Below are 22,393 nucleotides of genomic sequence, written 5' to 3'. Positions count from 1 at the left end.
TTAAGAATTACACATACAGAATTGTTGAATGCCTGATGAGAGGAATAGTGAGCCACTAGTTCATTACATTTCCATCCAGAGATATTTTTAGTATAATATGTATTTATTTATGTATTGTAAAGTACAACAGTTTCCCAGAAAAGTTTGTACAAAATCAGACCAACACTTTATAAACTTCTCCCCATCATCCACCACAATATAGCAGCCTTAACAAAATAAAGCTTCTTGAAACAACACATAAATAACTTTTAGCTCCAAAATCCAGTTTTAGAAAACAAATACCTAAAGTATTGCTTTGTTCCAAATCCTCTCAGGAATAATGATTTAAACACAATCTTCTTAACTTCTTTAAAAATAAAATAAAGCTTATTCAGGATTGTGCCAGTGATGCTAGTGCTTCAATTTCACAATTACATTACCTCAATAAAGGTTATAACATTTCTGATCTCTGCATAAACTACTGTATGAATGTAGTCTCAAAAGCAACCATTGGATTTCTTTAGAAAACGTTTGGCAATTATTCCTGAATCGGTCAATGCACTTGGAGGAAACAACATATACAAAATATGCTTTATCAAAAACTTGAAAGAAATTATTTAACCTCAAAAAAGACCAACAAGAATCAAGTATTTATGCATCATGCGTTCATCATTTTGCAGACGGGTTGTCACTCATTCTGTTCAACTTCAAGGTCCCTCTGTTTTCTTCATTGCCTTTAGTGAAAAAAATGTTAAAAGTTATCATGTCATTAAGGCAAAACTGTATGAAGGGAAGTATGATTACTCTTCACATACCTGTTTAAAAATCTCAACGGTGAAATAGTTCTTTGCCATGTTTCTCAGGTTGGACTTCCCGCCCACCTTGCATCTGACATAGCCGTACAGGTTGGCCCCTTGTAAAACCAAGCCCATGATTACTACAGCCTGTGGGGCACAAAGAGGAATGAGATATACCGCCACAATAAATAAGATGCCATTTAAATCCACATTAACTTTAAAAACAACACTGAACTGACCAGCCATTTAATCTTGAGAGAGAAAATGGTGCTGAAAACGAAAACGATCCAAAAGAGAGGGCACACGATGAGTCCGAGCCAGAAGATCCGTGACTCAGCACCGCTTGTTGTGTTCAGACTTTGTGTCTATCGAGAAAGATAAACAAGACTTTGTGTCATGAATTCCAAGATACAAAACCGTCAGTCTTACGAAAATCGTGTCCGATGTCCCCATTGTCTTCACTTCTATGTTACACTGTTTGATTGTTCAATAAGGTCATGCAGCTACATAAGGAGTGCAAATGTTACACTGATACTTAGAACATGCTGTAAGGTTTATTTAGCTTGCCTGTGAAACTGTAGGTGCACATACAAGAATGCAGTCATCATGTGTGAAGATCCTCATACTCAGATATGTATTACTTTCTAGGGACTTTGGTTCTAATAAAAAAGAAACATGATGAGGCCGTTTGGCTCACAAGGGATTCGTTTTTTATAAATGTGTGTGTCTTTCAGAAGAAAAACCTTTCTTTGGAAAAGGTCATTCTTCTTGAGTTGAAAAAAAGCCCAGTGCATATTCCTGCAAGGCATTCTAGAAATGTATCTGCTTACCTTCCGTGACTCAAATACCCAGTGGCTCTTTCCATCTTCATCCACTTGATTCCACCACCGCAGGCCCACCAACAATCTGCCAGATACATTCTGTGAACAAAGGGGATCCATCTGTTAATGAAAGCCTGGTACTTTGATTTGATTTTAACATGGGACAAAACTAAACAACAAATAATAAGTATGTAACTTCTGTTGTGTGTTGAAAAAAATGTACATGCAACAATTTGAAAAATCAAATGAATTGTTTTTATATAATTTTTAAGAAAAAAGCCGAACATGCTCCTCACAGCTGATTTATTGTAGGGATGTAATACTTTTTTTTCATGTGATGATGAATTGAAGAACAGGAACTTCTTATTAAATGATTCTTTGATGATTCGAGGAAATATTCTTGCGAAATATTTGGAACTGAAAACAATGCCTGCAGCACTAAATGTGCCGCCAACAAGGTGTTGTGTTGAAAACAAAAACATGACTAGGGCTGAAGTCGAATAGTCCATTTAGCTTAGGAACCTTCCTAACGGAGTGAAATGACCCGGAAGTGCCGTTCCAATTCTCTAGTCTAGATGATAGGAAAGGAGGTTTCAAACTTCCTTTATAACCTCCTTTAGCTTAGGAACCACTGGACCTCCCTCACCGAAAGGAGAGGAGAAAATGCTGCCCCACAATGCCTTGCAGTCGCAGCATTTGCCGTCACACAACATTCGGCCGTTCGCGGAAACAACCGATTATGACGGAGAAATAATATCATGAAAGTTACGGTGCTTATTAAGCATTTAAGTTGCCAAAGTGCTTTGTTCTGAACGTTCATCAGTATTATAATCAAAAAGAGAAATATGAACGTTAGTTTTTACTGAAATGATCAAATAAAGTCAACATCTCACAGTCTTTACTGAGCTGTGTGGAGTTTGTTCAACTTTTAAAAGATGTTTGAATGGTGATATACACAGTGATAGATGTTAAGGACTAACGTTTATAATAAATACATTTGTATTTAAGATATTTTCATACAATCATACGTATTGGGATCATTTGTATTAATGTGGACGGAGGGAGAGGGTGACGAGCATAAGTTTCACTTTCCTTTTTTATTTCAATTCCAACTTTGGTCATGAAGAATATGTTTCTCTGTTGTCCACGTTCATAAAGCATAAAGCAACAGCATCAGAGCACGGTGCAGAGTCTCTAGATGAGTTTACAGTAGTCCCTCGTTCTTATTGAACATCCATGTTGTAGTCCGCTGTATAGAAAACTGTAGTTTCCCCACAGCAGCAGACGCACACAATGACGTCCGCTGGCGCATCATAAACACGTCGGATAGTGAAAGTGCAGTCGGATTCTCTAAAGTACAGCAATCTCTTCTCCTAAATCCTTTTGAATTCTCCTATCCACTATCCCTTAACCCCGTGACGTTTCACTCAGAGGTCAAGGAATAGACGATAGGGTTAGACGTTAGGAGCAGATTTTTGGATTATCCGACCGCAACCATAGTTTTCATGCAAGTCCATAGAATATAAATGATCCTATGTCACCTGACCTGCTCACCTTGACGGTCCAGAAGTCACATGACAGCAGGAGGATGATGGTGACCATACAGGCAATGAACCGACTGCTGAACATGTCACACAGCAAGTAAACCAAGATGGCACTTGTTCGGAAGAAGAGATGAAAGAAAGAGACCACCGGATGTCTGAAACACAGATTTGATTATTTAAAAAACAATGATCAAAACAGGATAGTTAATTTTAAGCTATAACCACAAAAAGAAGCACCTTATGTTGGACTTTCTAACCAACGTGTTACCGTCATCTTCACCAAAAAGCGGAGCGTCTTGGGAGTCCTGAAAACATGAGAAAACATTAGTAGGTTAACGCTAATGCTAATTTGTAAAATACATGTCTAACGTTTTCATTTCGTTTCAATTGTAGTTTCAATCCAAAAATACATGCATGTTAAGGTATAACATGTCAACTAATGGTATATCATACTCAAACATAAATATAGTTATTAAGTTATCCCGAAAAACTACATTAGGATGGATCACCTGTCTTAGCATGTTGATTCTCCGGGATGTATTTCCTGGTGACGTGTAGTAAACAAGTCCGTGTGCTAAGGACCCAAAGGAGGGAGGTCTGGCTTTTAATATGCCTGACTCAAAGGTAAACCTAACATATCCGCTCAAAAGGGTAAGGCTTTTTTTTTTTGTATGCTTTTTCAAGCTCTTCTTTAGAGAGCATTTGTTGGGTGCGTTCAATCAAGTGACTCTGTGCATAGTATTTCTTGTATCACAGCTACTGGCACTTATTTCAAAACATTTTAAACTACATGAACTAACACGTTTGCAATATCTTTAAAAATAGCCTAGTACTTTAAATGCCACAGTAGTAGCCACAAATAAGGTAACACATATATTAGCTATAACAGTATACTGTTAATTTAGTGCAAAAATGAATAATTTCAAGGTTGCAACTTGCAATTAGTTTAATTATCCTTGTATAGTCAAATTGATTTAATCTATACAGTCAATCGTTTAGTGAAAAATACCCATGAGAATTTCCTACAGTCAAAGATTAAAAAACACAATTTAGGCTGAAACTATAAAAATGTTTCGTAATTTTCTTAAAAATGTACTAAAATGTTGATTCCTTTTCTTTCCGATATCTTCGATCACCTAATTGGCTAAAGTCTGATCTAAAGAAAAACTGGTTTTCGACTACAAAGCTCTTTCAAAATAGGCTGTTTGTACTTTAGCTTTTGTATTGGGCCGGCTAACTACACCTGTGTTAAAATAATTACAACAATAATCCTTACAATTATAATCATAACAATTGTTGACACAATCATTCTCTTACTCAACCAATTGCATATTGCCTTTATTTTGTGTGTACATAGGTTAAAACAAAAATAATGTCATACAAGATCAGCTTTTCAATCCATTATTATTGACTTCTGAAAATAAAGTTTTGAATACATTTACTTTGACACATATACTTGTATACAAAGTGATGATATTTGTCAGTGAAGAACTACTTCACACATTTATAAAGACATAACAAAGATTCATCAAACAAACTAGACTTTATACAAAACAGCTTTCTATTGTCAAAACATTTGTCTATACACATCATGTGATCCGCAGTGTTATGATGTCAGAAACACCTCAAACAGACTGGCAACTGAATGCATGCGGTAGAAGATGCCAAATGGAAGTCCAACATTTACAACTGCAGCCCACATGTTGAATTGGTAGAACTCAGTTTCAGTGGCGTGGTCAAACTGGGGACGAGCACCGAATGCTGGCATTATCCACAGCTGTAAAAAAAGAAAGATGAGAACCAGTTCAGCACTTGTTGAATTTTAATACAGTAACTTTGAGAATGAGAGGAAAAAATCTACTCACGATGACGTTGCCCAGCAGCAGAAACGCACAAACCTCCTTCAATACCCGTCTCTTCCATAACAGTTTAGGCCTGTGCTCGACTGTGTGGTTGTGCAGGCAGTCTGCTGTGAGTACCGGGCCGGGCTTTGTGTCCATGTCTGATTCTTCAAGGATGCTCATATCTTTGCATGGCTGCAGCACATATGGATTTGCCAACACACTGATTGGTTGCACCTCATGGAAGGGCTCCCGATGTAGACCTTCAATGATGAAATAGTTCTGCAGGCCGAGTTGGATCACCATCAGGATAGCCCATGCTAAGTTGAGCCCGTTTAGGTAACCTTTGGCTCCAGTGACAGCCATTGCAACGATGCTGAAATAGCTGATGATGAACTGCCCCAGTGAGGCTCCCACCAGCAGCCCCACATCCAGGCTGCGGGTGGGGTTTTTGTCTGATACATGCTCCCTGTGGTCTACCTGGTAGATGGCACAGCCGATCACAGTTGAAACAGACATTAGCGTCACTATCACTATATTCATGACAAAGTGGATCATTAGTACTTTGTCTTTCTTGTCTTCATCCCTATTGTACTTAAGTATTTCCATCTCGTACACGATAAATGTTGCCAGACCCGCCACCACTAAGAGAACTCCTGCCACAGGACCAAGAAAAACCTCAGTCGGGCAGAATTTGATTTTACGGTGTCCATGTTCTTCTGTTACTCTTCCCACATTTTTCCACATGATGTAGGTCATGGCCGAGGCAAATAGACTGAACTCGATGTTGAAGGGATACAAGTAGTAGTAGGCCTCCTTGAAGAGGCTGCATGAAGTGTGGCTGCACTTGCAGGTATCGTCACCATAACCCGCTGTAGGACATAACAGGGCACAGAAATGTTATGTCATGGTACTTTAGTCATTGCTTTATCTGTTTTGATTTCTTCTTCTTATAATTCTATAATTACCTCTGTTGATGTATAGGCTTCGTCCAGAGAGTTTAGTGGTGTTGCTTGGATATTCTGGAACTGTTGTTTGGTGAAGGGACTCCTCAGTGACCGCAGTCATCCACACAACCAGATTTGTGGAGAGGGTTAGCATCAGCCCACAGCTAAATAATAAGACAAGAGAGAATAATGATCAAAAACAGTTACAAAATAACTTTTAGTGACTTTGGTGCAACATTAAAATTCAGTTTCCACCAAGTAAAAGAAGTCTTACTTTAATTCATGATTTTCAAACCATGTATAGGAGCTTCAACTACAAGTCTTTAGGTCAATGGACGGAAAGAATACAAAAATATACTGTTTCCAGTTTAATATTATATTAAATATAATATATATATTTGCTGGTTTTCTTAGTTCTCTATTATTGTTAACTGAACAACATTGCGTTTTTGACTGTAAAAGACGTCAACTTGGGCTCTGGGAAATTGTGTTAAGCATCATTAAACGTCCTCTGACATTTATAAACCAAATGATTTATTGATGGCAATTGATCACTACTGTGGCAGCAACTACGCAACACAACAACTCTCAATTGTCAAGGTTACTATCAATTGTCTCATAGAACAAAATATCTGTTTAGCAGGGTTCATTTTTAGGTATCACATAGATACCCTCAGGAATAGCCTGTTAACAAAGACAGTGAATGAAATTCAATAATCACGTACCGTGTTATGTTTCTTTGGAGCTCCACACAGTCCATGGCGTGGATCCACAAAAAGTATGTCTGCAAAGAGATTGCACAATTTCATCAATATTTTTGCAATAATGAAGAATGAGTACATTAATTGAGCTTCATTTCTTGTAATGGGTCATTTTACCTGCACAAGAACGAAGACAAGTTGCACCACAGGAAATGCAACCTTAACCGCTGAATCACAGTGGAGGTAGCCCACATAGCTGGCTATCTTGAAAATGTCCATGATGATAGTAAGCAGTCCAAACAGCACAAGTCCTCCTAAAGGGGCAATAAACAGAATCATACAACTGTTTCAAAATGATTATTATACAACAAAAACGTAATTCTAATAAATTACTTACCCCTGAGCCAAATAGGTCCTGCATGGCAATCTTTGTATGCAATAGCATTTTCTGTCCTGGCCGTGAAGGTGACATAATAAACCATCCAGATGGAGGTGAGGAGGAGGAGGACGATGAGGAAAATCTGCATGTCAGAGCTGCTGATATTAACCTCTTTGTAAGCACTGCCGCTGACCAAGGCACATCCCAGGATCAAAATGTTTAAACAAATGATCACAGATAGCATCATTCCGAGGTGTCGACCACGCTCCTTAAGGACCCCATTTGAAGGGATGTTCAGCTCTGGTTCACATGTGCTCCCGGATCGACCCGGTACATTGATGTCGTTGGAAAGGTGGGCCTCCTCCCTCTCCCTGTCTTTGACGGTCATCCTGCATGGTTCACAGAGATTGCCATCGGTCAAACAGTCGCATGGATAGCCAGTGTTCAAACACATTCTTTCTTTAAGGTCTGCTCACAAATCAGTGTTTTTTTCTGCATCTTGTTTTATACAAGACATTACAGGTTTAACAGCTACACCCACTCATCGGATCCCTGTAAAGACAGATCCCGCCCAAGCGAAACCTTTTCACTGGCACAAAATCAGCATAATTGTCACCCTGGTGCTACACAAGAGTAGTTTCAAATCAACAAATGGGATTTAATTTCTCCCTCTCCAGGCTCCATTTGCCAACAATGCATGTGACTGGTATTGAGTGAGAATTCACAAACACGTTTACATTCATTTTTTATTTTAATCTACCCTCTTTGTATCAATAATAAAAGTAGGAATAACATATTTAAAAATATATTTAAAAGTCGCTCTTGACAATTACCAAAATCTAGATCATATAACAATCCAACAAAGGATAGACCTTCTAATATCCAACAAGAGGTTTCAGGGTACCTGTAAGTCTACCTGGTGCAGTGGGATCCTGTGAGGCAGTCTGAGCTGTCATGCCTTTTATATGCCTTTTTAAAAAAACACTGTGGTTCACTTAGTCATAAATGTCAATAATCTGTTTTGAACACCATATTATTACCAAACACAACCTGTTGTGCACAAAATATTGATGCAAAGTTCAAAAGATGTTTCCTGGAAAAACCTTTTCTCATGATTTCCAAAATACAAGAAACCAGTTTATTTTTGGATAAACACATTTTTGCACGGAAAAGCCTTCACAAAGCATGCACAATCTTAATGTTATAGGAAAAGGAAAAACTCAACTTTATATGTCAATAGTTATTAATAATCTTTTTTTGCATTTATGAATACTTTTGTCTGGAGTCTTTTATTAGTTGTGTTACTTGGTTCTACCTGATTCCCTTTTTGCAGACTGCATGCAGCTCACAATCTAAACATGATCTTAAAATATTTATGTAGGCATAGCATGTGTTACTCTCTTAATTTAATTTCAAAACCTTCATTTAACTCTTATCTTATTGATTCCCTGCTTGAAGGCAATACTAGTTCTTCAATGCTAAGCATAGCTCAATTAATAATTGTGTCTCTGTAGCTCGTCTCTTAGGCTGGAGGTGTAATACATGAAAATCCACTATCAGTGTCTTTTATTATGTAAATTTCAATGTGGGTAGCGTCTGCCGTCTGATTCTTCAGTCTGCTGTCCCTGATTATATTAGACCCTTCATTTACATTAGGATGGGGCTGATAGCAGAGGTACTTTTTCATTGTGACACTCATGAAATGCATGTTTGTCTGCATTCATGTTTCTCTGGCAAACCTACCAGCTATGGAAAGTTTGAGTGAGAATAATGGTTCATTCAAAAGAACACAAACTCACAATGACACCAGAGTGATTCTGACTATTCCCTGTGTGTCAGTCACATTGAGACCAGGAAATATTTTGTATTTTTAAATGTGCAAAGGGGGGAAGTAACTAAGTCGGTTACTCAATTACTGTACTTAAGTACAGTAATTTGAGGTACTTGTGCATTACTTGATTGTTTCCATTGTTGTATACTTTGTACTTCTACTCCACAATAATTCAGAGGTATATAGTGTACTTTTACTCCACTTATTTTGTACCTTTAGTTACTTTACATAATTAGACACTTAAATAAGACTTTAGTTACACCTGGAGTAAAATCAAATGCTACCCTGCAGTATACAAAGTCATTACAATTAGCTGCAACTTTACCAGCTTTGATAACACTTTAATGCATCAATAACTATAATAAATAAATAACATATCATAAATATATTATTCTGAAATGGGCAGATCTGAATAAGTACTTTTACTTTTGGTATGTTGATGCTAATTCTTCAACTGTCTTTAATTGAGTAACATTTTGATTGAAGGACTTTTACAGTTTTCCTACACTCTGGTATTTCTACTTTTACTTAGGCATCATTTGAGTACTTCTTCCACTTCTGTGTATTTTACTTAGAGGGTCCTTCTGGGGGATGTAATTGTGTGTTTTGACCTCGGCCACCGGGAGCACTATTACCCACACAGTGTGTGTGCACCGGCGCGTCCATGCCGGATACCACCAACTGACTCCCTGCTCCACTGATCAGGAGCGGCTGGCTGTGGGAGAACTGCGGAACAAACATGGCACTTCGGCCGGTCTCCTACCACTACATCGCCGCAAGACGACGACCATGAAGGTGGTGGTGGGGTTGATGAAACGCAATGGTGTCGAGCATGGTGGATTAACTCTTCACCATGAATGACAGGTACCACCGAGCGGCCCGGGACGGCTACCTGGACCTGCTGAAGGAGGCAACAAGGAAGGATCTGAACGCCCCGGATGAGGATGGCATGACGCCGACGTTATGGGCTGCTTATCACGGCAACATGGAGGCTTTGCGGCTGATCGTCGGGAGGGGGTGGGTACAAAGAATTGGAAGATATTATTATCATTATTTGTATTTAAAGTGTTCATCAATGTGCTCTGTCCCGGTTCAAATAAACGATTAAATGAACAAATGAAATATAAGCTATAACTTATCAGGACGTGTGAGCACTACTTTTCCAATCTTCAATCATTTGTATTGGGTATTAAAACTATTTTTGAGAAAAGTGAAGTATTTTACAGGTTCCTTTTCTTATTACAAAGGTGTGCAGTGTCAGATTGTGCATAAGGCAACTCATAACAAATGATCTTCTTTATTGGAAATTATTATAAGAACAAAATGTATTTCTATGCTAGAAGTAGGGCTATGTAAAGGCATATTTTGTTCAGTGCAGTTTAACCATACAATGTTCAGCAACTAGAGCATCAGTACTCCTAACAATGTAGGCCTCTTCGGAACATTGCATTTATTCAGTTTTACCATGATAACTATTACATTTAAGACATCAAGTTGATACGCCATTATCTCTAAAAAAGCAAATTCAGTTTTCATGGGATGATGGGATATGTTTTACTTTCTTGACATAGTAAGTTAAACATAAACAGTGTTTCCCCTAGGATGGAGTCATAGCAGCGGTGCTAAGGCACGTGGGCCCAGCATAATGTGAGCGCGGAGCGCGTGGAATTGTTTAGTGTGTGTAGGGATGCATACCGGTATCCGGTATTACCGAAATACCGGTTACTGGTGGCTACGGTATACCGTACCGAAATCAGATCCGGTTTCGATACTTTAAAACAAATAAAAAATAATGTTTTGAGTGAGTCCGTGGCCCGTGATGGCGGGTGTTATAAATTAGATTGCATAATCGTTTTTCTTCATATTTTATGTATTTTTCATTGTTTGTTCAATACTAGAAAGGTACAAGTCCCACAAATGAACTGTGATGGGATTTGTTTTCTCTCACCAGTGAAGGTAAATGTTGATTTTAAAGATGATATTTGTTTGTTTGTGCAATGCTGAGATCTCATGACCATTATTCTATTATGTATTTGTTCTCTAGTCGAATCTCAGGTTTAACATTAATTATAACGGTGCTATAACGGTCTGTTTGCATTGACAAGATGTGCTATTCACGCGGCACACCTGATAACGGGTGTTATAAAAGATATTCAATAATCGGTTTTCTTCATATTTGTTATGTATTTTTCATTGTTTGTTCAGTACTAAAAGTTCCAAGAAGTCCCACAATTGAATTTAATATTCATTTGACATGTTAACTATATCGTAAAGTGCTTCATGGGAGTAATTGTGGGATGATACATTTTCAAAGTATTACGATATGTATCGGTTGAGTATCGGTATCGTTCAGTGGTATCGGTATCGGTATCGCAAAAAAGTCAATGATATGCATCCCTAAGTGTGTGTACGTGCGAAGTGTGCCCCGCCAATTTGTTTCTATGTGTCTGCCAGCACAAGAAAGGCTCTTGAGGCCTAGTACCAGGGCCGGTTCTAGCCAATTTGCTGCCCTAGGAGAGATGTTGTATACATGTATAAAGAATAAATGAAAAATCTCTACAAATGATTTGATGGAAACTTCTGAAGTAATGGAGACAGGACTCAGAGACACGGGGAGAGCAGGAACTTTGATGGCAAACACTGACAGTTTATTTGGAGCTTCGGCCGGAGAATTCACAGGACATGTGCTGTGCCACGAGTTGACACAGCGGTTGCCAGACCAATTATGGAGATCTCTACCCCAGACCCATGTATTTAGCTGGTTCTGAGAGAAGAATCAACATTGTGCATAACAAGATTAAACCATAACACCTCTATCAGCTGATGCCAACAGGCAGGAACAAGAAGACAAAAATACTGAGAGCACAGCAGCCCAAGGTTGCAGGTAAACTGGGTCAAAGGTGTGGGCCTAGGAAAATATTTCCCCAACAATCATAACAACCAATTGCACATTATCACCAGCAACATATATCTTTTAAATCAAATGTATATCAGTTAACATGTTAGAAGGCTGCTTCATTGTATAAATGCTGGCCTTACTTCAACAAAGTGAGCTAATGTGATGATGGGGAATCATGGACAGCCCATTCCTCATTTTTTCTGGCTGACCTGGTTGGCACGTCAGCCACAAAAAAGGGCCCATTATGAAGCAGTTTAATGAGTAAAGTTTGTGAGAGGCTTACTGTAAAAGTGAGACGATGAAGGCGAGATATCAAATTTCAGGCCGTTTTAGTTCTGCTTTTTTCTGTAAACACACAGGCAACAAAGGGTGAAAGGCTTCCAGTCCTGATGCTTAACTAAATTCACTATTTCCCACGGAATAAGTACAAACAAGGCCCTAGAAGCATTCATCTGACAAGGACATACTATTCCTCTATTGATAGCACAAAACATATAAACCCCCTGATTGACATGAGGTACTAAAATGAAACATTAATAGCTGCCATAATGTTTTACCGAGGCAGCAAATTCGTGAGACCCGGGGATATAATGAAGAGAAGTTTAATACCGCTTGACAATTTCATGGGAAAGTTGCCATGCAGTGCTATATTTGGCAAGTATATTGCACTGCGTGGCCTGCAATAACATCAAGCTGTCATAGAAAGTGAAGAAGCAAACAACCTATAATGCAATAAATAACAGGGGGAGGGATAAGTAGGTAGAACTATCACTGCTGCACTCAGCATTTTACTGGGACAGACATAAATTATGTCAGATTAAGCTTTCTTTTTAGATACATTCTCCACCTACAAAAAGAATACTGTATATAATATGAGGGTGATAAATATTTCATCTCAAAATAGAAATTGATCATGGCTACATTTAGTTTATCTCTTGAAATTAGTTTATGGCTTTTTATGTTCCTATATGTATTCAGCGCAGGGTTAACAGTTCCTTTGTTGCACCATTGTTTTATTGTCTCTTTCTGGTGTGTTTGCCAAATATTGTCTATCATGCACTCGGTTGACAACCATTTCCCTTAAGTTGAACTTCAACAACCCCTGATCCTGAAGCTGCTGTTTCCTCTTGAAACCAAATCCTGTCCAGAAAGAAAAGAGCAAGGGGGCTGAAATCAGAGTGGGACTTTGCTTATTGCTGCCCAGGTTGGGTCTCGCCGATCTGACACATATTCCCTGTGAAAACCTTACAACACAATCCATCAATAATACATTCACCTTTCGACAGTAGCTTCACGTCTACCATATCAAATATTCAGCAGTCTGTATGTGGCTGCATTGGGTGTGACACCAAATATCAAATTGTTGCGACCAAAAACATGCTCTATACAGTATATCACAAATAAATCCTGTTTTTATTGGAATGTTAATATCAGTAAGATCCTAAAAGGAAACTAAAAATGTGAAAATGCAAATATTGAGTTCAATATTTAGCTTTTTAACTGTACTCTGCAGACAGCCTCTGCATCATTGAAACAGCTGTAATACTGTATGTTTTGTTCTGAAGGATTTCAGCATGACATCACCAGCTATGCACAAATGTGCTTTTTGAGTCAGGAGCAACCTATATGGCCTCCCCTGAAACTAGATACAGGTAGTGTAGCAGTGTTGTTGGCCAGCCTGTGGTCATATTACAGACAAGACAGCAACAGGCACATAGAGGTAACCCTAAGGTCGCGGACTGTCAGACAAGGGTAAATGTTGCTTAGTTGCAGTTATGAATAATAGTCTAATTCTTTTCATTTTAATCAAGACATACTGTTTGCAAATTGGTCAAAGCCTTTTAAAAAGAATTTGTTTTACAAAAGATCTGTGGTTGGATTTCTGAAAGGGCAATTTGGTGTTTAGATGATACATTATTAAATAAGGCTCTATTATCAACCCATGGTTGGCAGGTCAGTGTTGAAAACATAATCAAAAAATCACATGCTTACTCATGAGTATGTCATCTAAACAAAAGGCCAAGGAGACAACCGGCATCCATGACAGTCTAAACAAGAGCTGAAAATATTTTATTCAAACTTAAAGAAAGTTCAAATTCTGTATCTAATATCTTTCTTATGACCCACAGAGGAAACCCTGACAAGTGTGACATATGGGGGAACACGCCGCTCCACCTGGCAGCCGCCAATGGTCACCTCAACTGCCTTTTCTTCCTGGTGTCTTTTGGTGCCAACATTTGGTGCCTGGATAACGACTACCACACGCCATTGGACATGGCAGCCACAAAGAATCACATGGATTGCGTCCGCTACCTGGATAACATCGCCACCAAGCAGACAGGCCTCAACACGAAGCTGGTCAGCAAGATGAGGGACAGGGCATTTCGCGATGCTGAGCGGCGAATAAAGGAGTGCGTGAAGATGCAGAAGAAACACCACAAACGCATGGAGCGGCGGTTTCAAAAGGAGACTTCTGAGGCCTCCGCATCAGACGTTATGAGCTTTTCCAGTTACAGCAGCAGCTCTCTTAGCCACAAGTTGCACAAATTAAATTCAGCCACAGTCAGCGTGCCATATTCTCAGGTCAGGAGTTCTTATTTTGTATTCTTAAAGGATAGAGTTGGTTTTGTTTGGTATGTTTGCATTGTTCAGGTTGCCAACTAGACAAGAGTTTTTAATCCCTCCTCTTTAGTGCATGACATGAAGAGACTAAGCTAAATTCTAACATGGTCACAGTGGCAATGCTAAAGAGCTATGTTAACAGATGTTACAACTGATTATTAAATTACTAGTCTTAAAAGTATTTGGTCATAAACCACAATATTGATTTATATTATTTTGTGGACCATTGACATGTCCTGTGTAATAATTGAAATTGGTCATAAGTAATGTTTGGAACATTTGAATTTTTAATTAGTTATTGTGACTAATTACTGTTTTTATTTATGTCATATTAGGCTACTCTTCATGCCACAAACCGCGGGAAGACCAAGATACAGAGGAAGCTGGAGAAGAGGAAACAAGGAGATGGAACATTTAAAATCTATGAGGAGGGGAGGAAGAGTGTTCGCTCTCTCTCTGGACTTCAGCTGGGCAATGATGTCATGTTTGTCAAACAGGGGACTTACGTCAACCCTAAGGACCGTGGGCGTCCCAACGTTCGTGACATGTTCCCCAGAGACAATTACGATGCCATTTCACGTGCCATGAGCGAGCCGGACCTCCACGGGCCCGATGTGGAGTACTCTGAGATCAGCACTGACTCAGGACATGATTCCCTGTTCAACAGGCCTGGTCTGGGAACGATGGTCTTTAGAAGGAACTATGTGAGTGGGGGGATGTTTGACCTTGGCGGTCGAGATAAGGACAGTGTGGATCAGTCAGGCAATAATGTGCGTTTACGCAGTCGGCTGCAGCATTACCCGAGTGCAGATGAAGACAGCATCGGCAGTGCACGCAGCCTTCAGGAGAGGAACGTGGAGGAGTTGCCCTGGGAAGACGTCGAATTAGGGTTGGATGACGATGACGAGGTTGACACAAGCCCTTTGGAGGTGTTCCTTGCCACCCAGAGCATGGGTGACTTTATTTCCATTTTTAAGAGGGAGAAGATTGACCTTGAAGCTCTGTTGCTGTGCTCTGACCATGACCTCAAGAGTATCCACATCCCCTTAGGACCAAGAAAAAAGGTCTTAGAGGCCTGTAAGAGACGGATGGAGACTATAGAAGACCCAGACTACATAGAGGACACACAACTGTGACTGATGGGAATTTCTGTTGGAGAGCGTAGTGAAGAAATATGCAGATATTTCTTATGGTGTCTTTGAAATCCAGCATGGATTGTCTTCGGTAACCTACTGTTTTTTTCACTTAATTCTGTCCTGCAGATAATGAAAGTTGTTGTATGTGGCTCCTCATGATGTGGGCTCATCCATGCTTAACGTTCAGGGGAGCATTGTGGAGTGAAGATTTGGACAGGGAAGACATAATGATTTACCTCTCCTGGTACCTCAGTGGTAACAAAGAAGAAAAGACATTGTGAAGATGAATGTGTCAAGCAAGAATAGGTGATTGTGAGACAAATTCCTCATAGGGTTCTGTAGGATTTAGTGTCTTGTTAGCCTCAGGAGAGTCACTGCAAATAGGTGTTGTATGTTGGATGGTGGGAGTTGCCTGCACTGCATGGTTTAACAAACTGAAAGACCATTTTCAGAGTGCAGTCCTGTGCATGCCATGTGAGACTGTTAACAGAGAACTGATTGTGGGGCCAATGTCCCCTGAAAATGTTTGCCCCTGTGGGGTAAATCTTACCACCTCATGTGCCTGCATTGCCTGTGCATTTGCTTAAAGGTGTCTTTTTCATAAATACTTTTGACATTAAATTCATTGTTAGTTTATTATTAACTCTTTCAATCACAACATTCTGGGCAAAATGTCCACCCACAGCCACTGTTTCCTTCTCTGTGAGTGTTTACAGAAAGACTGTCGTATTGTGGCTCACTGTTAATACAGGCCAATTGTTCATGGAGATTCCTGATTTCTTTAGAATGTGAAAACACAGTGTCTTTAGATCATTTTATAATTCTTAATATAACATCATTCTGTTCTATATTTTGCATATAGATTGTTTAACTTTTGTAAATAACTAATGTTAGTGTTGACAATTTAACAGTTCTCCAACTGTTGTATACCGAGTAGTTTTACATAATGTATTGCACTCGTTACTGTTAACTACTTGTTTAAAATTGCTAACAAATAAATCCATAAATGTTAAGCTGCTCACATTTTAAGACGTGCCTTTTTGGGATAATTATTGGTGTGTGTGTGTGTGTATATCTCTGTACTCCATGACCCGAAATCAGGAAGTTGTTCTGCAGATAAGTGGTGTTGCCTGGAAGCTCCATGCCTCTGACATAACACTGTTATCAGAAGGAAACACTGTCAGACTCTCCCTCTTGAGTCCTTTAGCCACATTCAGTAACCAAAAGCTAAACTATACATAGACTTTAGAGATGATTTTTCAACTTGTTTTCTTCTTGGCAGTAGGAACCAGACACTACCGGTTTTTGTGTAACTATTATTGTTGAAATAAACCTTTAAACCCAACTTTACCAGGGAAAGTCAAATGAGTAAATAAGCCAGGTCATTAACAGAATTAAGGAAAGGATGTTTATTCCCTCCCTGGCTTAGTCATGATAAACTCGTCATTTCCTCCTCTCATCTGCTGTATCCTAAGCTTGGCGAGTGTGGATACAGAACACAGAGAAGAGTTAAACAGGAGAGGGGTGAACATTGAGAAATGTTCAGCTGGCTGAAATACTTCAGGCGTGGTTTTAAATGTTTTCCTTATGCACTCTGGCGGTCTTTAGATTTCAGAAACGAGCAGCAAAAAGTAGTCTGTGTTGTGGTTACTGCCTAAAACTCAACCAAAACAGCTTTAGGTGATGAAGGAAAACTGTCAAAGATGGCCACGCGCTGCAGCAATAATGAGGAAAACTTGAAGGATATTCAAAACAACACAGACTTAAATAAGGAAGTGAGGGATCCTACCACCGAGATGCTGCTCCCACCAGATGTGGTATGTGATTCCTGCATCGACAGCCCTAACAAGGCCCTAAAATCCTGCCTGACCTGTCTGGTTTCTTACTGCGAAGCCCATCTCAGACCCCATCTGGAAAACACGAAATTTCAAAACCACCGGCTTGTGGATCCTCTGCACGACATCGACTGTCGGACTTGTGAGGTTCATCAGCTTCCTCTCGAGCGCTTCTGTCTGATGGACGGCTGCTGTTTGTGTCTGGAGTGTGAGAAGGAGCACGAGGGGCACACGACTGCATCTGTGGGGGAGGCACGGACACAGATTGAGGTCTTAACAACACAACACAACAATTTATTCAACACAGTCAGGTCATGTTGTAATGGTTATCTTTGCTATTTGTGCCATTTCTTAAGGTGGCTTCGACTGCTAAAAAAAAACAACCTTTCAACATATCAAAAGGATTGAATATTACGTCATATTAAGTACTTATGTCATATGTAATGGCCTGATATCTTTGTAGAGACTGTTTTTTATGTGTTGGTTACAATTGTTTGTACTCTAGACTGACATGCAGAATAAACAAGAAGAGATCGGTCAGAGCTCCTCAGCAGCTGAGAAAGCAATTGGAAAGCTCCAGGACAACACTGACTTAATAAAGGTATGTTATAGGCAAACATACACCAAAATACATTTTCCTTCGATTCATTTAATGCACATTGGTCTGGTTTGAATGATATATATTTTCTTTTTTCCTCTTGCTCTTCAGTCTTCAGTGCAGGAGGTTTGTGTTATTGTTGAACAGCAGTTTTCCAGGCTGCAGACAACTGTGGAGGAGGCCAGGAAAGGGGTGAAGGAGGTCCTGGAGGGAGAGCAGAGACAGGCCCTGAGACAGGCTGAGGGCATCCAGGCACATTTGGAGCAGAAGAGAACAGAGCTGCAGAAAACTTTGGCTCAAATGAATAAACTCTCCAGGAGCAAGTCAGATGTTGACTTCCTGCAGGTACAAAATATCTCAAATATTTCAGATAAAAACAAATAAGTCTTTTGTCTCAGATGATCTGGGATAAGCACAGGAAGTTCTCTGAGACAAGGAGTTTACTTTGGACGACTGTGTGTTGACAGTATATACAGAACAGGCATTTCACTTAGTCTGTTATTTTTGCAGAGATCAGGGAAAAAGCAGTTGCATTCAACAGTCTCGTTTCACACACTAATAGATGTCACTTTTGTTTTGCTTGTTCCAGGAGTACTCAGAGTGGAAGAAAGGAGTGGCAGATGTATGTCTGCCTAGTCCCTGCATCAACCGCATGAACCATCTAACTTCCTTTGTCCAAGTTGTGACAGATACCACCAAGGAGCTGTGTGACCTGATACTCTCGTCTTGCACAGAAAGGCTGAAATGTAAAAGTGGTGAGTGTAGATCATACTCTATCAACATAAATTCCTATCTTAAGTCTTTTTGCTTACCATGGACCAAACGGATTGAGGCTTCCTTTCTTCAGTGTACCTTGTAATTAGGAGTGAAATGTGATCAGAATTGCTCTTATATCAGTTCAAACGTACAACTGTTACAATACATTTGCTGATATCACAATGTCTGCCACGATTTGATTTTTACTTTAATTCGATTTAGGTGCTTCACGTAATCATTATGAGACAATATCAAAAGCCCCTTTTGATACAATCAGTTGAACAAAAGGCAGCTGAAAAGTTAATGAAGATTACATTTGAATAACTAGGCTAGTCCAGATTTTAAAATGATGAACAATATATTCCTTTAAATAGAAATAATAAAAATAGCCCTGTATAGCTTGTCCCTCTTAGAGGTCAGTGCACCATATGTAAGCATGGGCTGTTGTTGTTGTTGTTGTTACAAGATGAGTACATTTCTTTTGTTAATTTCTAAAAATCCATGTGACTTTAAAGAAGCTATTAGGAAAATTGTGTAGGATTAAACTCTTCATTTTGTAGAGGAGAAGGCCACAAACCTGGTGAAGAGTGCACCTTCCTCTGTTTAGACATGCGTTTAGCCATCCCAGTACCACTGCCTCACAAGGCCACTACGACTGCTGTGCTGTAGATATGTTATGCTTTTTCATCTTTCTTTGCTCAGCGTTATTTTGTAAACCTCTATTTACACATCTTCTTGTGTTACAAAAAACCCAACAATCTTTCTGCTTAATATAAACTAGGTACTAAATCCCTGATGCAAGAATCTGAACCTTCAGCATTGCCTGATCCCGAGACCCGAGAGGACTTTTTAAAATGTAAATACACTTTTTATATATATTATATCTGTGTTTACCATTTGTTGACTTTGAATGTTTAATTTAGAATGATTCACCAGCTATATATCCCCTATATTGTAGACACAAGGAGTTTGACCTTTGACCCAGACACCACCCATCATTTTCTCCGTGCAACGGATGGCAACAGAAAGCTGACCAACACCAGCCCCTGGCAGCACAGCTACCCAGAACACATTGCTCGCTTTGATTATTGGCGTCAAGCAATGACTTCGGACAGCCTTTACTTGGGGAGGCACTATATGGAAGCAGAGCTAAGTGGGGAGGGAGCACATGTAGGAGTCACGTACAAGAGCATCGATCGGAAGGGAGAGCAAAGCACCAGCTGCATCAGTGAGAACGACTTTTCCTGGTGCATGGGAAGGAACAGCCGAGGCTTCTTTGCCTGGCATACTGGTGTGGAGACGCCTTTGGGTGGCACTGATATCACAAGAATTGGCTTGTATGTAGATTTTGAAAGGGGCTCTCTGTCTTTCTTTGATGTAACAGGTCCTATGCAGCTGCTACACAAGTACATGGTTGATTTTATAGAGCCCTTATATGTTATAGCCTGGCTGTCAAAGAAAGACAATGTCATTTATCTTGTTTAAGCTAAATGTTCAGCTGCCTTCACTGAAAGCTTGTTAAAGAGTATAGAGTGCCTTATAAATGTTTATTGAGGTTACATAACAAGTTATCTAATTTTATTGTTCATATGGAGGATTTTTTCACATACATGTCAGTTAAGGTTACATTTACTACCATCTAGTGGCAACTCTGCAACATGACTTAAAAGACCTGCGCAGCAGTAGGTGTGTTAGGAATGTACTGCAGCTTTACTGCTCTTGAATTTAAAACAGATGGTGAAAAAAAAGTACACAAATGTCTGCCAGCATTTCTTTTATTTGCCTTTCATATACACTTGCTGAAAAAAAAGCAATAAAGCTTTAAGAGGATTTTTTTTGTCTATGAAGTGTCAGTAAAATCATCAAGTTAATACCATTAAGTCATTTTTTTAAAGTATTGACATCTTAAAAGTTTACTTGTTCACCTTCAGGCATTAAAATCAGTTTCATTATCATCATAAACCGGATTTACAAAGTGCACACCTGACTGAGTCATGGAGATTGAATTTTTTGTTTCAGTCGCATACAGTCCAGGAACTTTAGGCATCAAGTTTGGCTTGTTAAAAATTGGATTATCATAACCGTGATCAATAGGCCCATTGAGGTCTTCCTCATCTCTGCTTCTCCTAAAGCTGCTCAGGGATGGCAGGGATGGCAGGGATGGCAGCGATGGCAGCGATGATGGCATTTGAATAACCCCTCTACGAATCAGAAAGACCAAAGTGATTATGATTGAAATCCCAATCAAAACTCCAAACACAGTTCCAACCACCATCCCAGCACTGCCTCCAGTCTGATCGCTGCTGTTCCCGGAGGAGGCTTGAAATTCAGCCTCAGTGATACCCAGGCTTGAGCCATGAGAGCGTGCATCCTTCAATATGTCCCTGGCCAGACCCTCTGACTGTGTTCCCTTCTCTCCATCCACAATAACCACCTGGATTTCAGGTGAGGTACCAAAAGGGATGATCCCCATCAACTGCTGTGACTTGAAGATTTTAGACATGCCCAGCTGAATGGATTTGTATTTTGGCAAAACTAGAAATAGGTGGTGGATTCGTTGCCTGTAAGTTTGCAGGTTGAAACCAGTGGCAAAATGGATTGTGACAATGGCACCACAAACTTCACAGCAGTGTCCGACAGGGAGGAGAGGCTTCTTACAGCCCAGAGAGGCACATTGAACAGTGCTACAGATACGCTTATGGTTTACAGAATTCCCACAGGCGCAGCCAGAAGGATCTCCACACTCTTTGTTCCCAATAGTGACAGCAGAGGACCCGTGAAACTGCAGCCGGCCTGAACGTGAGCTGAGATATTGGGTGAACTCAGAGGTGCTTTCATACTTCTTCCCCAGCACAGACACAGATTTGACAGGAACAGAAGACTGACTGGTGCTGGTGTCCACCCTGAATGAAGAGCTGGCTTTAAAAACCACATCGTCGTACTGGCAAGGGACACTCTCCTCGTGGACTGAGAACAAGACGTTTCCATGCTGCAGGTCATCCAGGGTTGCAGACCCCTGCCACAGAGCTGGGTTTAACCATTGAAGAGACTCAGAATCTTTGAACTTTGTCGTAACACCCGCTCCGCAGCCCGGATCCTGTCCACTCACAACATAAAATCCAGCTCCTGAATTCAGGATGAACTCTCCATCCACTGGCAGCCTCATCTCCTGCACAGCATGTGTGGTCTCCACAAACACGGACACTTTTCTCTGGACTAGAAACTGAACTATGTCGTTGCCACATGGAACAGATTCTTTGTCCCAGTTGGTCTTGTTCTCATAGTTGGTGTCAGGAATCCACTGTTTGTACAGGGAATCCGATGTCCCGACAAGACAGAAGAGGAGAAGAAGCATGTCTGTTGTTTTCAGCATCCTGAATGTTTGTGACGGGCTGAGAGAACATTAGGTGAACTTTGTTTCTAACCTTGTGACTGACACATGAGTGCACACCAATAAACAGTGAGGTTGGTGAGCTCTGAACTACATCAACCTGTTGAAGCAGCTGACCTGTAAACTATTCACTTTTACTGCAGCAACAGCCCTGATTCATCCTTTATCCTTTGCTTAGTGTGTATTTTATCACAATATCACACAAATTAATTAATTATTAACAAATACTTTGATTTTTTGAAAAACATTTCCATAAACAACTTCTGAACCGTCCTCTCCGCCCATTTTACCCCCAAGTTGACTTTGCTGAGGTTTT

The 22,393-nt window shown here is 39.9% G+C and overlaps 5 protein-coding genes across 5 annotated transcripts; 2 read left to right on the top strand and 3 right to left on the bottom strand.

The window, feature by feature from the left end:
* Positions 1-82: 82 nt before the first annotated feature.
* On the bottom strand, positions 83-4,154 carry LOC117548592 (Golgi apparatus membrane protein TVP23 homolog B-like). The gene is made up of 8 exons (XM_034219955.1): positions 4,151-4,154; positions 3,651-3,754; positions 3,379-3,446; positions 3,152-3,296; positions 1,607-1,696; positions 1,016-1,141; positions 795-923; positions 83-713 (listed from the first exon to the last, which is right to left on the bottom strand). Exons 1-8 carry the CDS (start codon positions 4,152-4,154, stop codon positions 687-689), a joined length of 693 nt encoding a protein of 230 aa, XP_034075846.1. The 3' UTR covers positions 83-686.
* A 295-nt stretch (positions 4,155-4,449) lies between these two features.
* LOC117548313 (proton channel OTOP2-like) lies at positions 4,450-7,463 on the bottom strand. Its single transcript, XM_034219491.1, has 6 exons — positions 7,028-7,463; positions 6,808-6,944; positions 6,655-6,713; positions 5,951-6,093; positions 5,007-5,854; positions 4,450-4,918 (listed from the first exon to the last, which is right to left on the bottom strand). The coding sequence occupies exons 1-6, from the start codon at positions 7,461-7,463 to the stop codon at positions 4,748-4,750; spliced, it is 1,794 nt and encodes a 597-aa protein (XP_034075382.1). The 3' UTR covers positions 4,450-4,747.
* Positions 7,464-9,491: 2,028 nt separating this feature from the next.
* ush1ga (Usher syndrome 1Ga (autosomal recessive)) lies at positions 9,492-16,526 on the top strand. Its single transcript, XM_034220140.1, has 3 exons — positions 9,492-9,857; positions 13,869-14,322; positions 14,697-16,526. Exons 1-3 carry the CDS (start codon positions 9,694-9,696, stop codon positions 15,495-15,497), a joined length of 1,419 nt encoding a protein of 472 aa, XP_034076031.1. The 5' UTR covers positions 9,492-9,693; the 3' UTR covers positions 15,498-16,526.
* A 481-nt stretch (positions 16,527-17,007) lies between these two features.
* LOC117548717 (tripartite motif-containing protein 16-like) lies at positions 17,008-22,172 on the top strand. The gene is made up of 6 exons (XM_034220139.1): positions 17,008-17,602; positions 17,838-17,933; positions 18,042-18,275; positions 18,520-18,685; positions 19,468-19,542; positions 19,645-22,172. Exons 1-6 carry the CDS (start codon positions 17,201-17,203, stop codon positions 20,169-20,171), a joined length of 1,500 nt encoding a protein of 499 aa, XP_034076030.1. The 5' UTR covers positions 17,008-17,200; the 3' UTR covers positions 20,172-22,172.
* On the bottom strand, positions 20,587-22,362 carry amn (amnion associated transmembrane protein). The gene is given in 2 exon segments (XM_034219954.1): positions 20,587-22,214; positions 22,347-22,362. Coding segments are annotated over 2 exon segments (1,617 nt in total). The 3' UTR covers positions 20,587-20,613.
* Positions 22,363-22,393: the final 31 nt, after the last annotated feature.

The sequence above is a fragment of the Gymnodraco acuticeps genome, unplaced genomic scaffold (assembly GCF_902827175.1).
Source record: "Gymnodraco acuticeps unplaced genomic scaffold, fGymAcu1.1, whole genome shotgun sequence".
NCBI lineage: Eukaryota > Metazoa > Chordata > Actinopteri > Perciformes > Bathydraconidae > Gymnodraco > Gymnodraco acuticeps.
The sequence above is the reverse complement of the archived record's forward strand: the minus strand, read 5'-3'. Positions and strand labels throughout refer to the sequence as shown.

Excerpts from the sequence above, each read along its gene's own strand:
- ush1ga (XM_034220140.1), top strand. The coding sequence starts at position 9,694 with ATGAATGACAGGTACCACCGAGCGGCCCGGGACGGCTACCTGGACCTG. Across the intron at positions 9,858-13,868 it reads CGGCTGATCGTCGGGAGGGG|AGGAAACCCTGACAAGTGTG; the intron begins GTGGGTACAAAG and ends TATGACCCACAG. Across the intron at positions 14,323-14,696 it reads TCAGCGTGCCATATTCTCAG|GCTACTCTTCATGCCACAAA; the intron begins GTCAGGAGTTCT and ends ATGTCATATTAG.
- LOC117548313 (XM_034219491.1), bottom strand. The coding sequence starts at position 7,463 with ATGTGTTTGAACACTGGCTATCCATGCGACTGTTTGACCGATGGCAAT. Across the intron at positions 6,094-6,654 it reads CTCCAAAGAAACATAACACG|CTGTGGGCTGATGCTAACCC; the intron begins GTACGTGATTAT and ends CTTATTATTTAG. Across the intron at positions 5,855-5,950 it reads AAGCCTATACATCAACAGAG|CGGGTTATGGTGACGATACC; the intron begins GTAATTATAGAA and ends TATGTCCTACAG.
- LOC117548717 (XM_034220139.1), top strand. The coding sequence starts at position 17,201 with ATGGCCACGCGCTGCAGCAATAATGAGGAAAACTTGAAGGATATTCAA. Across the intron at positions 18,686-19,467 it reads AAGGCTGAAATGTAAAAGTG|GTACTAAATCCCTGATGCAA; the intron begins GTGAGTGTAGAT and ends AATATAAACTAG. Across the intron at positions 19,543-19,644 it reads CCGAGAGGACTTTTTAAAAT|ACACAAGGAGTTTGACCTTT; the intron begins GTAAATACACTT and ends CCTATATTGTAG.
- LOC117548592 (XM_034219955.1), bottom strand. Across the intron at positions 3,297-3,378 it reads GTTAGAAAGTCCAACATAAG|ACATCCGGTGGTCTCTTTCT; the intron begins GTGCTTCTTTTT and ends TCTGTGTTTCAG. Across the intron at positions 924-1,015 it reads CTCTCAAGATTAAATGGCTG|GCTGTAGTAATCATGGGCTT; the intron begins GTCAGTTCAGTG and ends TGTGCCCCACAG.